Source organism: Lepus europaeus, chromosome 7 (genome assembly GCF_033115175.1).
Source record: "Lepus europaeus isolate LE1 chromosome 7, mLepTim1.pri, whole genome shotgun sequence".
NCBI classification, from domain to species: Eukaryota; Metazoa; Chordata; class Mammalia; order Lagomorpha; family Leporidae; genus Lepus; species Lepus europaeus.
The window spans coordinates 14,597,911-14,614,476 of record NC_084833.1 but is presented as its reverse complement, the minus strand read 5'-3'; the positions used below and the strand labels follow the sequence as shown (position 1 = coordinate 14,614,476).

Here is a 16,566-nt window from a genome sequence, read left to right as displayed (position 1 = left end):
GGCAGAAGAGTCAGGACACCAAGAGAAGCCAGAGGCTGGGGAGGGGCTCACTGTGGGGCTTATTAGGAGGCAAGTAGACTACAAAGTCTGCTTTCTAGGGATCATGCTGCATTAGAATGAAAGGGAAGAAAAGTGGTCATTTTAGGAACCAATCAGAAAATTAGCAGTTTCAGGAGTCAGCCAGACATCTCAGGGATTCAAGGGCAATGAAGCTTGAAGAAAAACTAGAGAGCAATGGGAGCGTGGTAGGAAGGAGTCAGCCATACCTGGGTGAAAATCACCAGGCAAATGGGAAACCAAAGGCAAATGGGAAAGCTGAGGTCTATGTTAAGCAAGAGGCAAATGGGAAGTGCAAGGAGCCCAGGAGAGGTCTCAACCTGTACACCTGGCAAGAGATCCAGAGACACAATCAGGACTCAGACCAGTGGCTAGTGATCAGTCGTAAGGTTTACAACGTCACAGCCTGGGCTGACAGGCATCCAGGTGGGCGCCGGATCCTCAACCACTATGCCGGGGAAGATGCCACGGTAAGGAACTCCAAATCTCTCTCTCTCTCTCTCTCTCTCTCTCTCTCTCTCTTTCTCTCTCTCTGAGCTACAGAGTGCCTGAGATCCTGGCTGTCTTCCCAAAAGCACTCAAGTACATGTTCAGGCTCCACAGTCACTCATCTCCTCCCAAACCAATTTTTCAGGATTCCTATCCAGCAAGAATTAGGAAGCAGGTTCAGCTTCACGGTTCAGCTATTGTTATACGGGGTTTGAGATGATCTCAGGCATTGACGGTGAACACCGTGTTTGTTCTGGGTTTGGTTTTGTTCTTGGTGTTTGGCTTTGCTTTGCTTTGAAGTGGAGTCCCTGTCTGGCAAAAAGACAGTTGCAAGTTGGTGAGTATTACCTGGGGAAAGAGTATCTGCACACAAATAGAAATTCTAAGACTCTTACAATTACAGTGTCTGAAGAAAATAAGCAGTTCACCCAGTGTCATCAAAATGCTGTTATGAGGATGAAAGCCAACAAGTACCTGCATTTTCAGAGTTTGAAGACCTCCTCCGCCTCCTGTAGCTCCTTCTGTGGGATACAGATGACACAACCACTTTCATGGGCAAATTCAAACGCTCTGCTTCACTTAAACCTCTCCATGAGGAAGCTACATGTTACTCATGTGTTACAGATGAAGTGGCTGATAGTCAAAGTGGTAAATAATAGGTCATACCATCAGCAAGTGACAGCGTCGGATTCTGAAATTAGTTTGACTGTAGATTTGTACTATGGCATATATATATATATATATGAATAGATATTAAAAACATAAAAATTCCACTTAACATTTGATAAGGAGTTCTCCCAGACTCTTAAGTGCATTTAAAAATCCTGTTTAAATATGAATATTCCATAATAACATTTGATTTCTTTCAACTGGGAATTTTATTTTCCATATTGCACACATGAGGAAACAGAGGTAGAGGAACTAAACTACTAAATCAAGGTCAGAAAAATTATTACATAACAGCATAGAAATTCCTCATCCCCTTCTCTGTCTAGCCTCTGTTCTTCCCCCATCTTCCTGTTTCATTCTATATTCTGCACCCTCATCACTGTGTCAGATGCTACTTAAAAAAAAAAAAAGTTCAACCTTTCTTCCTTTCTTTGAGAAAATGAACAATGGCTTTTAGCAAGAGGTGTTTCATGTATTTGGAAATTATATGAGAACAAGGAAAAAAATTAGCAAATATGAAATGAAAAAAAACTACAGACTCAACTTTTCAAAACTTGGGGAACATATGGATCAGTCTTTTCACAACTCAGAGAAAACATTGATCAGTCCCAGAATTAACTCGAATGATGTACTGTCAAGGACATGGACCTTTAACCATCCTGAAGTGAACTGATAGTCTCACTCAGCGTGAGGCAGCCAGGGGAGACTGCTGTAATTTGCTGATGATTTTTCATCTCCCAGAAGTCAGGAAAAGGAATTGATCAATATAATAGCAACCTTAAAGATCAACACCCAGGCCATCACGGATTTGTTTTGTCTTAGACTCCAGGAAAGTAAATCTGAAAGATTTCAGAGAAAAGATTTTCCGAGGAAAGATGTTTCCAGAAGAATGAGGAGTGGGGGTTCCAGGAAAATCCTGACAATCTTGGAACTCCATGGCCACTCAGAGCTTCTGAGTGGTTAGTGAGTGTGAGAAAGTTATCCAGGCTCCCAAAGCTTCAATCTATCATCTGCAAAATGAGGAAGACATTACCCATCTGACTGGCTTATGGTTCCTGTAGTAAAGTGTTTGGCATCATGACAGGCACGGTAAAACTTCATTAAATTGTAGCTAGCATTATTCACATCACAGGCAGATACAGTCTCAGCAGTGTGACTGGTGCTTGCTGCTTGTTCACCACTGGCATAGAAAACCTGATGATGCTTGGTGTCATCTGACTGCTGCCCGAGGGGCCTGTGATAAGGAAACATCGCTCTCTGTAGTGAAGAGTGGAACATAGTGACAGAGGGCCGGAATTCAAGTGCTCACTCTCCAGCTTCCGAGGTGTTTGCAGGTGGTCCTCTAAATGGCAAATATGGACCAAAGTGCAGGCTCTGTGTGTCAGCCCCAGCCCTACAGCTGCACCTGCCCAGAGGGAGCATCTTTTCTTACTTACAAAGAGATTCTTTTCCCGGGACTCATAAAAGGTAGATAATGACACCTGAGTAGTCTGTCCCATGGGGTCATTAATTCATTCATTCATGCAGTCAATTCTTCTGAAACACTTATTAGGGATCCAGGCTAATGGCTGAAAGTACAAGTTTGGGAAGGAATTGGGTCTAGTTTACCTCTGGGCAAAAAGGGAACCTCTGAGAAGATTGTGTAAGTTATTGGAGTCTCATCTTACCTAAAAGATAGGAATAACCATAGCTGCTGCTTGGCATTGTCACAAAAGTCAATAGAGAGAAAATGAAGTACTCCTTACAGTTCTTGGCACAGATTATATTCTCAAAAAATAAGAGCTGTTATAATTTAAAAATTTTTTAATTTGTTTATTATATAAGGTGAACAGATTTCCTCATTCCTTTGAGATGGAATTTAATATTATCCAAGAAATGTTACTAAGAAAAATAAACCTGCATGCTCTTATTGCATGCACAGATAGGAGTTATCTGGTTGTTTTCATGCTATATAATTTAAAAGTATTGTCACTGCACTAACAACTATGGTTTAGGCCTGTTACTTTGAAAAGGACAGAGCCAACCCGAAACTTCAAAAAGAATTGATTATATAGATTATATTAGAAGTACAGGTATGATGAGCTATTTTGCAACCATTAAAATGAGTATTGCAAAGCATTTGATGATGAGAAATACATGTGAATAAATAGTTGGCCACAAGTTTGTATAAGACAACAGTATGAACCACTTCAGAAAAAGAGTCTCCCATGTGGCTTAGGATGAGTAGAGCTAACACAGGCAAGGCTGGGGAAGCGGGTAAGAGGGTGTGTACAAAGGTGGAGTACACTTATGATTCGTATCTCCAGAAAGCACCCAACCATCTAGCCAATTTCTTTGCTTAGCACAATGCTGGCCAAAGTACATGCTCAATTAATACAACTATCACGGCATGATAATGAGGCAAGAAAAAGATGGAGAGAAGATGAAGGGAGAAGAGAGGCAGGAAAGAGAAAAAAGGAGGAGGGGAAATGATCTTGAGCGCTGAGCCAAGAAGTTTGCATTTTACCTTTGCTGCATGGCTGCCTCTCCTTCTACTACATACACATGATGATACTCACCTAGCACAGCACTGCTCCCCACCCCAACTTCACAAAAACAAGCCAATGTTTCTCAGATGCTGTTGAAAGGGAAGAAATAATGGGTAATACTTGCATTTTCCTGTGTTGTCAACATTTTGTAAATGATCTGGTTCTCACTTGAATTGTGCTTCTAGTTGTAAACTAGATATAGATGGAGGAGAAAGATGAGGAGGTCTAAGGGCTAACAAATGAAAATGGGCCATGAGGAGATGATGACTTTCTGAAAAGGAAGCCTTCCAGTTAACTAAAAGATGAAAATGGTAAGAACTGGTCAACATGCAGATCAAGATAGAGCTCAGAGAATTTGCTGAAGACTCAAACAAGGCATTCACAGCAAGAATGGAGAAGCCATCAGGGAGAAGGATATTGATGGCAGACAATTGATATTTGTCAAGACTGAGTGACTGGATAAGTAAGCAGGATGAAGGAGTCTAAATTGCCATAAGGATATCTGACTTGGGCAACAGAGTAATGATGTCTATTACAGGATAGGGGAGCCAGGAGGATGTGTAGGCTTAGAAGACAGGGTGCAGAGACCGAGGGGGACAAGAAAGTGAGGAGAGCAAAGAGAGAATGGGGAGGCAGAAGTTGGATTAGAAAAAAATTCAATGTAAGGAAGAACTTTCAAATAATGAAATTTTCCAAATAATTGAATGAGTTGCAGTGGGAAAATGACCCTCTTCTTGTTCTTCTGGCTAAAGATAAATCCAGTGACTTCATGTGAGCATTCTCCACTCCAAAGCTGCCCTCTCATGGCTGTGTTAAAGATCCTTTCTCTTCACAGATCAGCCTATTTCACCCTCCAGCTGAAATATGATGAGATTTGTGTCCATTGCCTTGGAGTAGTTTATATCCCAGAGGAAGCAGAAGAAAAATTACCCAGAAGTCTGCAAATGGGTGTCTTGATCTGTGGTTGGGTAGAGAATTTTCTCATGAGCTTTTGTGAGGTGACTAAATCAAGGTCTACAACCTAATTATCTGGTTTTGCTACTACATACATTTTCCATGAGTATTTTCTAAATTTATGTTTGTCCCCTAGTGAAGTTCTCATGGGAAATTTCAACTGCTTCAGTTGAATGAAGTGATAAGAATAGAGAGTTGTGAGCAATTATTCATGTTTTATTCAAAAGCCTAAACCCTTATCCACTAAGTTGGTCCTCAGTAGGTTTTTTAATGACTGACTGAATGAATGAATGAATGCAAGAACTAATGAGTCCATGAAGCAGTCTGGATAGTATTATCTACATTTAGAATACAGAGAAATTAACTTGTTCAATATGAAACAGCCTACTCTTCTGCTATCCTATAATGTGCCTTACTGTGGATAAAGAAAGGCATGGTTTTTGGGTTATTATAGCCCCCAGTCTCACAGTTTGGCAAGAGGAATGCCCAGTGGATTGCAGGCCAAGTGTCTTTGTGCAGGGCAAAACATATATGCAGCATTTAAGTTGCAATAGCAGAATATTATCTCAGCCTTCTGACTTTACCTACTATTCTCTTCTGATAAGAGTCATACTACCTTTATAGTAAATTACTTCTCTCCATCCCCCAACAAATAACAGAAAAAAAAAAAAAAACATGATTCCCAATGTATTTGTCAAAGCAAACTGATAACTGCATCTTTCTTGTGTTGATGTTATCTTGGAAATAACTGATTTCAAGATGTTTATGAATAAGCTAAGGAATAGGGTTTTTGAATGAAAAGGGAGTCAAAAGGCTAACAAGGGGGCTGGCGGTGTGGCGCAGCTGGCAAAGCCTTGACCTGTGACGCCAGCATCTCATATGGGTGCCAGTTTGCCTCCCAGCTTCATTTCCCATCCAGCTCCCTGCTAATGTGCCTGGGAAGGCAGTGGAGGGTGACCCAAGCACTTGGCCCCTGCACCCATTTGGGAGGCCCAGACAAAGCTCCTGGCTCTTGGCTTCAGATTGACCCAGCTCTAGCTGTGGAGACCATGTGGGGAATGAACCAGCAGATAAAAGATATCTTTCTCTCTCTCTTCCTCTCTCTCTCTCTCTCTCTCTCCTCTCTCTCATCTTTCTTTCTCTCTCCCTTTCTCTCTGTGGCTCTGCCTTTAAAATAAATGGATACATCTGAATAAAGGGGAGAGTCTAAATAATGAACATGGGAAATGCCAAAATAGCAAAAACAGAAAAAAGTCAAAAAATAGAGACTCTGAAGGTAGGAAGACAGTAGTGCTTAATACCTGTATCTCTGAACCCTACACGTCAATTATCCCAACTCATTATAGAATTGCTCTATTAAGGCCGGCGCCGTGGCTCAATAAGCTAATCCTCCGCCTTGCTGCGCCTGCACACCGGGTTCTAGTCCCGGTCGGGGCGCCAGATTCTGTCCCGGTTGCTCCTCTTCCAGGCCAGCTCTCTGCTATGGCCCGGGAGGGCAGTGGAGGATGGCCCAAGTGCTTGGGCCCTGCACCCCATGGGAGACCAGGAGAAGCACCTGGCTCCTGCCTTCAGATCAGCGCGGTGTGCTGGCTGCAGCCCGCCGGCCGCGGTGGCCATTGGAGGGTGAACCAACGGCAAAAAAGGAAGACCTTTCTCTCTGTCTCTCTCTCTCACTGTCCACTCTGCCTGTCAAAAAAAAATTGCTCTATTAACCCACCTTCCGTTTTTCATTAGGCATGTGTTGGTCACATGCTATATTCCAGGCACAGCCGTAGGCATAAACTATAGTGATTAATTATATACATAGACCCAGTGCTCAAAAACTTTTTAAGCCACTAGAGAAGGGACAAGGATACAGATTCATTGTAATATAATGTGAAAACCTCTAGGAAAAAAACATCAGAAGAGCCCAAGAATGATGATGAGTAACTTTCCTAAGTTAGTGGTGGCAATATTTAGCCTGGATCTTGAAGGGTGAGGAGGACTTTGTACGAGGAGGAAATGGAAAAGGTGGTCAAGGAAAGGGAAGAGAATGTGTAGAGGGACAGGAGATGATTATTGAATGGGAGGCTCCAGTAGAGAAGATAACAAGCAAAAAAACTAGGGAGGTAGGATGGAGCTGTAGGCAAAGAGCTTCATGTGACTAAGGCCTAAGATGAGGAAACATCATTACCTTCTGTCCAGTAGGCCCACACTGATCTTAGCATCATTCCAAAGCAATCTATCATTGTTCTTCTCTTGAGAAGCCTTTCAGAAAAATAATTGTACATGTTAAGGCTGCAATGGGCCTTTATGGCTTTATGCATTGAGTTCAAATCCTGGCTCTGCTTTTGCCTTTAACATTTCAAGGCAAGACATCTCTCCCCTTTGAGACTTGTTGTCCTTGTCTGTGCAACAGAAGTGATGGGTCCTGACAGAAGGAAGGTGATGGCTATGAGTCCACCCACAGACTGTCATGTGCATAAGACTCATGCTATAATCACTGGCACTATCCTCTTCCCCATATCATTTCATCCCTTCTCCTTTCTTCAGCAGGATGGTCTTGTCCCAGAATGTTGATGATAGCATCTGGTTTTTGTAGGCCTCTCAAGAAGGAGGCTTCACAACTTACTTGGAATCCAGATTCTGTTAGGAAATTCTTTTAAGTAGAATGTTTTAAAGCTATTTAAAGTCCTTTGTTCTAATGCATGGAAATAATTCACTTAGCATACCCACTATTCTAAAAACTTCTGTAGCTTATTAATATCTATTGTCATAGTATGAACCTATGAACCTTCCTAGGGATCTGAAGAAACAGTGAAACCAGGACAATGTTACTCTCAGAAAACTGTTTCAAGACTCTAGATGGCTGCTTGGAATAAGATGAAATTTCAATCTTTTACATTCTTCTGCACCTTGATCACAACCCAACAGGATATGTCCCATCCAATCTGCTCCAAAACAATAAGCAGAACATGGTTTTTTCCATTTGGATCATATTGAAATATTTTAATCACTTTTTTAATCATTAAATCACACTCTACCTGGTTAAGGAAATTAAGTTTTAGTATCAGAGATGTGAAACATTAAAAGCCACCTTTGAAATCATATGGTCAGAAAAAGTATACAGAAGCAAGATGAACCCCGGAGCTTGGACCTTTTCTAACGGATAACAGCCTCTTTGCATCACTGTATCCAGAGACCCTTAGGTGAAGTGAATCTAAGGAGTTGATGTTGCAGAGTTCTACTGAACCTTATTCATTACATGAGCATCTTCTTTCAAGTAGGCTCATAGGTAGTTCCTGGTAAATCTGAAGTCACTTCAGGCTTTGAAAATGTAGAATTCATGATATTCACTAATATAACTCAGAGCTCACTCCACATTAGGCATTAGGATACAGGAAGAAAATAACTGAATTGAGGGCTAACGTTGTGGCACAGGAGGTTAATCCTCCTCCTGCAGCGCCGGCATCCCATATGGGTGCTGGTTCTAGTCCCAGCTGCTCCTCTTCTGATCCAACTCTCTGCCTATGGCCTGGGAAAGCAGTGGAGGATGGCCCAAGTCTTTGGGCCCCTGCACCCGCACAGGAGACCCGGAGGAGGCTCCTGGCTCCTGGCTTCAGATCAGCACAGCTCCTGCCATTGTGGTTGATTGGGGAGTGAACCAGTGGATGGAAGACCTTTCTCTGTGTCTCTCCCTCTCACTGTCTATAAATCTACCTGTTAAATAATAAAAAAGAAAAAGAAAATAACTGAATTTCTGAATTGAAGATAAGGTAAGTGTAAGTTCTTATCACTATAGGTATACATAGCAGAAAAACAGCCAATATGTATTGCAAAATTGGAATGTACCAATCAGCATTATAATTAATTCATTTAATCCTCATAATAGCTTTATGAATTGAGTGCCTATTATCTTCATTCTCATCTGGGGAAGAGAATGCAGAAGCATTGTTGACAAGTCTTGTCCATTATTACACTGCTAGTAACCGCAAAGCCAGAATTTACATGTAGGAAGATGGTTCCAACCTACTTTCTTAACCAGTACTATGCAACACCACCTCTCCACAGTGAATTGTGTGAGTTTCATACACTCAAGTTACAACTTTGGGTATATTTCTTCATTTGTAATCACTCCCTCTCCCCAAAACAATAATCACAAGAAGTCTAGAATCTCCCTCTTGGAGAATCCTTTTTGCCCTAGAATTATTAAATTTCTTGGGAGGGAAGAGTCTCTTCCAAACTTAGGTGGGATATGGATATAGGAACCACAGTTGCTTATCATTACCACACGGGATTGCTACTTAACCTGAATCTTAGATAAAAATACAGCTGGTGAGAGTGACATTGTGGTGCAGGAGGTTAAGGCACTGCCTATGATGACAGCTTCCCATATCAGAATGCCAGTTCATGGGCCAGCGCCATGGGTCAACAGGCTAATCCTCCGCCTTGTGGCGCCGGCACACTGGGTTCTAGTCCCGGTCGGGGCGCCAGATTCTGTCCCAGTTGCCCCTCTTCCAGGCCAGCTCTCTGCTGTGGACCGGGAGTGCAGTGGAGGATGGCCCAAGTGCTTGGGCCCTGCACCCCATGGGAGACCAGGAGAAGCACCTGGCTCCTGCTTTCGGATCAGCGCGGGGCGCCGGCCGCAGCGCGCCAACCGCGACGGCCATTGGAGGGTGAACCAATGGCAAAGGAAGACCTTTCTCTCTGTCTCTCTCTCACTGTCCACTCTGCCTGTCAAAAAAAAAAAAAAAAATGCCAGTTCAAGTCCCAGCTTCTCGACTTCTGATCCAGCTCCCTGCTTATGCGCCTGGGAAAGTAACAGAAGATGGCTGATGTACTTGGGTCCTGGCCACCCATGTGGTAGAACCCAATGAAGTTCCAGGCTCCTGGCTTCAGCCTGGCCTTACCCTGGCAATTGTGGTCATTTAGGGAGTGAACCAGCAGATCGAATATCTCTTTCTCTCTCTGCCTCTCCCTTTCTCTGGGTTACTCTGCCCTTTAAATAAATTTTTAAAATCTTTCTTAAAAAATATAGCCAGTCATCTCTATTCTGTGCCTGGTGCACCAAGGCCTGAAACAGATCATTACAGCAATTTTATAGTGATAAGATTCTCTAAGTGACATATTTAACCAAGGGCTCAAGGACTGCTCTCCCATGATCTCTCATGTCTTCACCTTAAGCCACAATTGTCAGTTTTAACCTGTTCTTCTCTAGAAAAGAGAAGAGAACTTGGGCCTTGACCAAGAACCAAGATGCAGCCAACATGCCTCAGGTAGTATGATCAACCTCCACACCAAGACTGATGTTGGATTTTAAAGATTCATCATGGCCCATAAGTCAAGTAACTGTTTCTTCTGGTGCTCAAACAAAACAAAACAAAACAGTGATGTCATCAATACTCCAGGAGAACCTGGCTATCATGGTCATTCCTAGAGAAGTAATGCATTCAGTAGGTGGGCCTCCAGAATGAGGCTTTCACAGCGGGGTTCCCAGTATAATTTTGATCCATCAACTAGTAACATCAACCTGAGTTGGAAGTAAATCCTCTGTAATGGGAGTCTGTGCCAGCTGCCAGGCTAAGCACAGGATGAGGTATAAAGACAGGAACCTATATGTGGATAAACATGTCTTCTAAGCCTCTAACCATCTCTGTGGTTTACAGGATGTTTTCAGAGCCATGCACCTGGAGCATGACGTTGTACAGTTGTACCTTAAGCCACTGCTCATTGGCGAGCTTGCCCCAGAGGAACCCAGCCAGGAGAGAAACAAAAATGTGAGTGTGGTCACAGACTCCAAGTGTGTGGAGGGATGGGGACAAGGCATCGTTTGAGGATATTGTACTATTTTCTATCAGAAACTAGGCGTTCTGCCTGAATGGGCCCACAATACAGAACAATCAATTTTCTTTAGCCATGGAAGATATTTTCCAAGATCCCGGTAGATTCCTGAAATTTTGAATAGTGTTGAATCCTATACACAAGCATTGAAAACACCATGACCATCAATCGGATAATCAAAATATCTGTTAAGTCATCAATGGTGGGTACTACAGACAACACGCATACTGTTGACAAAGAGATGATTCACACCCGTTGAAGGATGGAATGGAACAGTGTGAAAGTTCGTCATGCTACTCAGGACTGAATGAAATTTAAAACTTATGAACTATTTACTTTTGGAATTGTTCATTTAACATTTTCAGACAGTGCTGACCTCAGATAACTGAAACCTCGGAAGCACAACCACAAATAAGTGCTGCTACTGTAAATGAGTGCATTCCACATATTTTGAAAACAATGCCAGCCTTTTTAGAACCTCAGAAGTCTTAATCCTCTGTGATACAAACTAATGGAATTTTTGGCCCTGCATCAAACAGTAATTTCATGTTCTTAAGCACCTATTTCGAGCTAGGCAACACACACATATAATTTTTTTTCAGCGACTGCTTGTAATTATGCACTTAATGTCTACGTCAGTGTTCCCTGCTAAACTAGGTTCCATGAGACTTGAAAATATAACTATCTTGCTTAACCATGTGTCCTTAGAACCTACCTACACAGGATCAGATAGGTAGTAAGAACTCCATAAATAGCTACTGAATGAAAGATGTGAATATATTCTTAACTACTACTCTTACTACTTTTGAAAATATCATTCAGAGAGAATATGCTACCTTCTGAAATTCCCACGGCTGGTTCTGGTATATCACAGACAGGGATTGTAAGTCTTCAGGTGTTCCCAAGGATGGATGTCATTCTCTCTGTAATATTGTGACTCCATGCAATTCTGTCTTCTTAAGAACAGGGTCTCTGTAAGACTGATAATTCACTGTGACGATTTTACATACAGCTTAAAGGTGTTTTACTAAATATCAAGCAATTATGGTTTTTTTTAATAATTTTATTTATTTATTTAGACAGGCAGAGTGATAGTGAGAGAGAGAGACAGAGAGAAAGGTCTTCCTTTTTGCCGTTGGTTCACCCTCCAATGGCCGCTGTGGCCATCGCATCTCGCTGATCCGAAGCCAGGAGCCAGGTGCTTCTCCTGGTCTCCCATGGGGTGCAGGGCCCAAGGGACTTGGGCCATCCTCCACTGCCCTCCCTGGCCACAGCAGAGAGCTGGCCTGGAAGAGGGGCAACCGGGATAGAATCCAGCATCCCAACCGGGACTAGAACCCGGTGTGCCGGCACCACAAGGCGGAGGATTAGCCTGTTAAGCCACGGCGCCGGCCAAGCAATTATGTTTTTGGCAATTTAGTTTTTGTAACAACTTATATGGCCTGATTCTGAATTCCTTTGAAATTACTTCTACAAAATACTGATCCACATACCGTCATAAAGCAGATAGAGAATGTTTTATTCCCTCTTTAGGAAAGGAGGAGATAGAGTCACAGAGGGTATCGGGATGAATCTGAGGACATGGACCCAGATATGTGCACATCTAAGATGAACACTTAGGCTATCTCCTTAGGCCCATGTACATTCCGCACAGGGGACACAGCCTGAACTCACACCCTCAGCAAGCTTTTCTCAAGTTATATGAGTTTAGGTCACTTCCAAACCTCTTCATTGCTGCTTTTCTTCTTACAAAATGGCAACAGCAATAGTACTAATTTCATAAGAAGTTGGGAAGATGACTGAAGTGAAGTCATTTAGAACAGTGTTTGCAACATACGAATGCTCAATACATATTATGTACTATTACCACGGATCCATGGTTTTATCAGTAATCTACAAACTTCCAGTTGTATCCCTATGGTTTGGAGCAGGTGATGTTAGCTTAAAAAAAGAAAGTAATGAAAAATTTAATTATTTCTTTAAAAAATTCTGTAAGAAAAAAAAAAAAACTCCTCTAATGAATGAGAGCTAAAGATAATCCAGTAATTATCTAAAAGAATATCTGTCTTTCAGAAAGGTCTACCATACATTTTATTTAGGACATCTATGCAGTATTCAAGTTGCTCTATATAAAAAATATTAGTGTTTGAGCACAAAACTGGGTATCAGGAGGTTTGGATTGAAGTCCAGCATCTGTCACTCACCGATAATCTATTCTTGGCTTTGGTGACACCATGCTCTGTACAATGAATAAATTAGGACAAATGACCAGGCTGGGAGATACCCAAGGAGTAGCCAATAATAATAGACAATAATTAAAATTACCTATGACCACTTAGAATGGCAGATGTCCTAAACAGAACTCTGGCCTCAGAATCAGCCCTTAAGGCATTCGGACCTGGCTGAAGAGCCCATGAGAGTATTTCAGGCATGGAAAGCCAAGACACTCTGGTAAAAAAAAATGACCTAAATGAAAGATCTCTGCAAGTGAGATCCCAGTGGAAAGAATGGGGCCATCAAAGAAGGAGGTACCTTTCTCTGAAGGGACAAGAGAAGTTCCACTTTGACTATGGCCTTGTCTAAATAAGATTGGAGTTGGCGAACTCAAAAGGCTTCCATAGCCTTGGCAGCTCATGACAAGAGCCTCGGGTGATTACTGTCACCATAAATAAGAGTGTCAATTGTTAAGTCAACAACAGGAGTCACTGTGCACTTACTCCCCATGTAGGATCTCTGTCCTTAATGTGTTGTCCAATGTGAAGTAATGCTATACCTAGTACTCAAACAATATTTTACACTTTATGTTCTGTATGGGTGCAAACCGTTGAAATATTTATTTAATATATACTAAATTGATCTTCTGTATATAAAGATAATTGAAAATGAATCTTAATGTGAATGGAATGGGAGAGGGAGCTGGAGATGGGAGGGGTGCGGGAGGGAGGGAAGTTATGGGGGAGAAGCCATTGTAATTCATAAGCTGTACTTTGGAAATTTATATTTATTAAATAAAAGTTAAAAAAATAAAAAATTTTTAAAAAATTATTTATGACCACCAATATTCCAAGGTCAATGGAGATTTGGAGAAGAGATTATCTAGACTTTTGTATGGAGCGAATCCTTTAAAAGTTACATTAATGAATTTTGCAATGAGATTTTTGGCTTCGAAAATTTTTTCCATTGCACTGTTTTTCGTTATTACCAATTTCTCTCCTTTCTCACATTGGTACATGCTTGCTATCTTTCTTATAACCTAGTTACTTTGTCAAGAGTCCTATTTTATTATCCATTATAGTCATTAAGCCAAGACATATTTCTTTCTTTTTTTTTTTTTTTTTTTTTTTTTTTTGGACAGGCAGAGTGGACAGCGAGAGAGAGAGACAGAGAGAAAGGTCTTCCTTTGCCATTGGTTCACCCTCCAATGGCCGGCGTGGCCAGCGCGCTGCGACCGGCGCACCACGCTGATCCGAAGGCAGGAGCCAGGTGCTTCTCCTGGACTCCCATGGGGTGCAGGGCCCAAGCACTTGGGCCATCCTCCACTGCACTCCCGGGCCATAGCAGAGAGCTGGCCTGGAAGAGGGGCAACTGGGACAGAATCTGGCGCCCCAACTGGGACTAGAACCCGGTGTGCCGGCACCGCAAGGCAGAGGATTAGCCTATTGAGCCCCGGCGCTGGCCACCAAGACATATTTCTTCCCATCCATGCATACTCCCTGATAAGGTGTGGAAGCTTGTAAACCAAGGCTCGCATTTTACAAGAATATATACACAACACATTTATGAGAACCAGTGTAACCAGCAGACACACCCCAAGGCCACTAGAGACGTCTTGTTTCTGGTGATTTACTGGAAAGCTCTCAAAAAAGAAAAAATTGATCCTCAGAGCTGTTAAAGGTGAACTATGTTCTTTGTTGATCATCTACTATGAAAGAGCCCTTTGTATGGATCAAACACTTAAAGACTTGGAAAGCACTTTGTAAGCTATACCAATAACCATGGTAACACAAAGCTGTATAGACAATCAAGTCCTTCAAAGCATGACCAGAGTTCAAGCAATTCCTGAAATAATATGGTTTCAAAGGCAACTAATGGTGGCTGGCACTATGGCATAGCTGGTAAAGCCGCCGTCTGCAGTACTGGCATTCTATATGGGTGCTGGTTTGAGTCCTGGATGCTCCACTTCCAACCAAGCTCTCTGTTATGGCCTGGGAAAGCAGTAGAAGATGGCCCAAGTCCTTGGACCTCTGCACCCACTAATGAGCTAGCATTTCCCTCTGCTGACCATTCCTCTCCTTCCTATCTTGCCAAAACTAGTATCACTGGGCTCCATAGCAGTTTGAACAGTGGAGAAGTCACTACTCATCTTTCTCTTCTCTACAAAACTATAAAAAGAAACTAATCATAAGCTTTCTTCAAAGGTTTTGTTGTTCATTTTATTCTTTTGCTTTTAATTCTGAGCAATTAAATTTATTGATGCTAATAAAATACTATTAATAAAATAAATATAGTAATTATATTAATTGATATAGTAAATTATTAATGATATTCAGAGTGTTCCCTTTCCACTCTGTAGGAACTAATTCCTCGTTTGCTTATTTATTTCACAGTCACAGTTGGTGGAAGATTTCCAAGAACTGCGGAGGACATTAGAGGCTATGAACATGTTCGATGCTAACTTAGGGTTCTTCTTCCTTCACCTCGCCCAGATCTTGATTTTAGAAGTCCTGGCCTGGCTGATCCCATATCACTTTGGCAATGGCTGGACTGTTACAATATTCGTTGCCTTTCTTCTCACAGTTTCTCAGGTAAGCAGATACCGCAAACCCAGGCAGTGGCCTTGAGGAAAGGCTGTCTTTTTTTCTTCTCATTTGATATTGATGTCAGCCACTGCCTGACACTTCTTGCGAAGCTGCTGGTCAATGTTAGACAAGTACCAGCAAGTTAACAAATTTCCTTGGGTTCTGGTTCTATCACCCTTAGTGTGAGAATGACACTAAATACCTAGCTAACATGGTATCTGACATGTGATAAAGGCTGAGTTGTGCCATTTGTTGTTTTTTCCCTTCAGTTACAATTTCTGTAACTGAAGTCCTGTCCTCAACCATGTAACACTCATCCTTGCTTCTCATTCAATAACCAAGCTACATTTATCAATGTATCAGACCATGAATTCCCCAATAGCAGAGACGGTATTCCATTATAGAACTAGGAGGGCATGTAGATTTTCTTATATGTGGCAAACATCTACTGGCATTTGGCAGGACATTAGTAAATCTTGATTGAACGAAGTCTGAATCTCTGAATGTGGCTTCTAAGCACCCGACAGTATGTTGTGGATATAAAGGGGAATTCACATTCTACTTGCCCCCAAGAAAAGGTTATGAAGTGGGAGTCATTGTCAAGTCTAGTTTAGCTAAACATGTCAAAATGGTATTAATGCCAATGAAAAGAACAAGCTTTTGCTTTTAAAGGAGAAAGGGGCATTCAATTCTTAGCAGAACAGTTGAGAAAGGACTTCTAGAGAATTAACAGCACTGGACTCCAGACGTTATTATGTTAAGTGTTTTCTTGAAAATCCAATTTGCTTTATTCTTTGAAAAGCAACTTTTGGAAACAATAAAGGCAATCAACATTTATTTGGTGCTCAGCATAAGCTAGGCACTTTGTATATACAATGTTCAAAAAGTTCATAACAAGCATAGTATGAAAAATCTACTCATGGATTTCAAAAATCTTATAAAATAAACTTGTCTTTAATTCCAGTTTTCTATGAAGGTTTCAAAGTACACTCAGATGTAAGTTGCACAACTGCCCCGTGGGTCAGATATTATTACCCTCATTTATACTGTAAAGAATTGAGAGTCAAAGCTACCAAGTAAACCGCCACAGCCCTGAAACTCATAGGTGGTGAAAAACGGTTTAGAACACAGGCCTTTCTTTCTTTCTTTTTTTTTTTTAATTAGATAGGCAGAGTTAGACAGTGAGAGAGAGAGAGACAGAGAGAAAGGTCTTCCTTCCATTGGTTCACCCCCCAGATGGCCTCTACGGC

General features: G+C 41.7%; 1 protein-coding gene across 1 annotated transcript in view; it reads left to right on the top strand.

Moving 5' to 3' along the window:
• Nucleotides 1–206: 206 nt before the first annotated feature.
• The window catches only part of LOC133763626 (fatty acid desaturase 2-like protein FADS2B), a 36,629-nt gene continuing 20,269 nt past the window's right edge, over nucleotides 207–16,566 (top strand). The window contains exons 1-3 of the mRNA XM_062197424.1: nucleotides 207–527; nucleotides 10,343–10,453; nucleotides 15,125–15,322. Coding sequence (XP_062053408.1) covers nucleotides 207–527; nucleotides 10,343–10,453; nucleotides 15,125–15,322 — 630 coding nt within the window. The remainder of the gene's footprint in view (nucleotides 528–10,342; nucleotides 10,454–15,124; nucleotides 15,323–16,566) is intronic.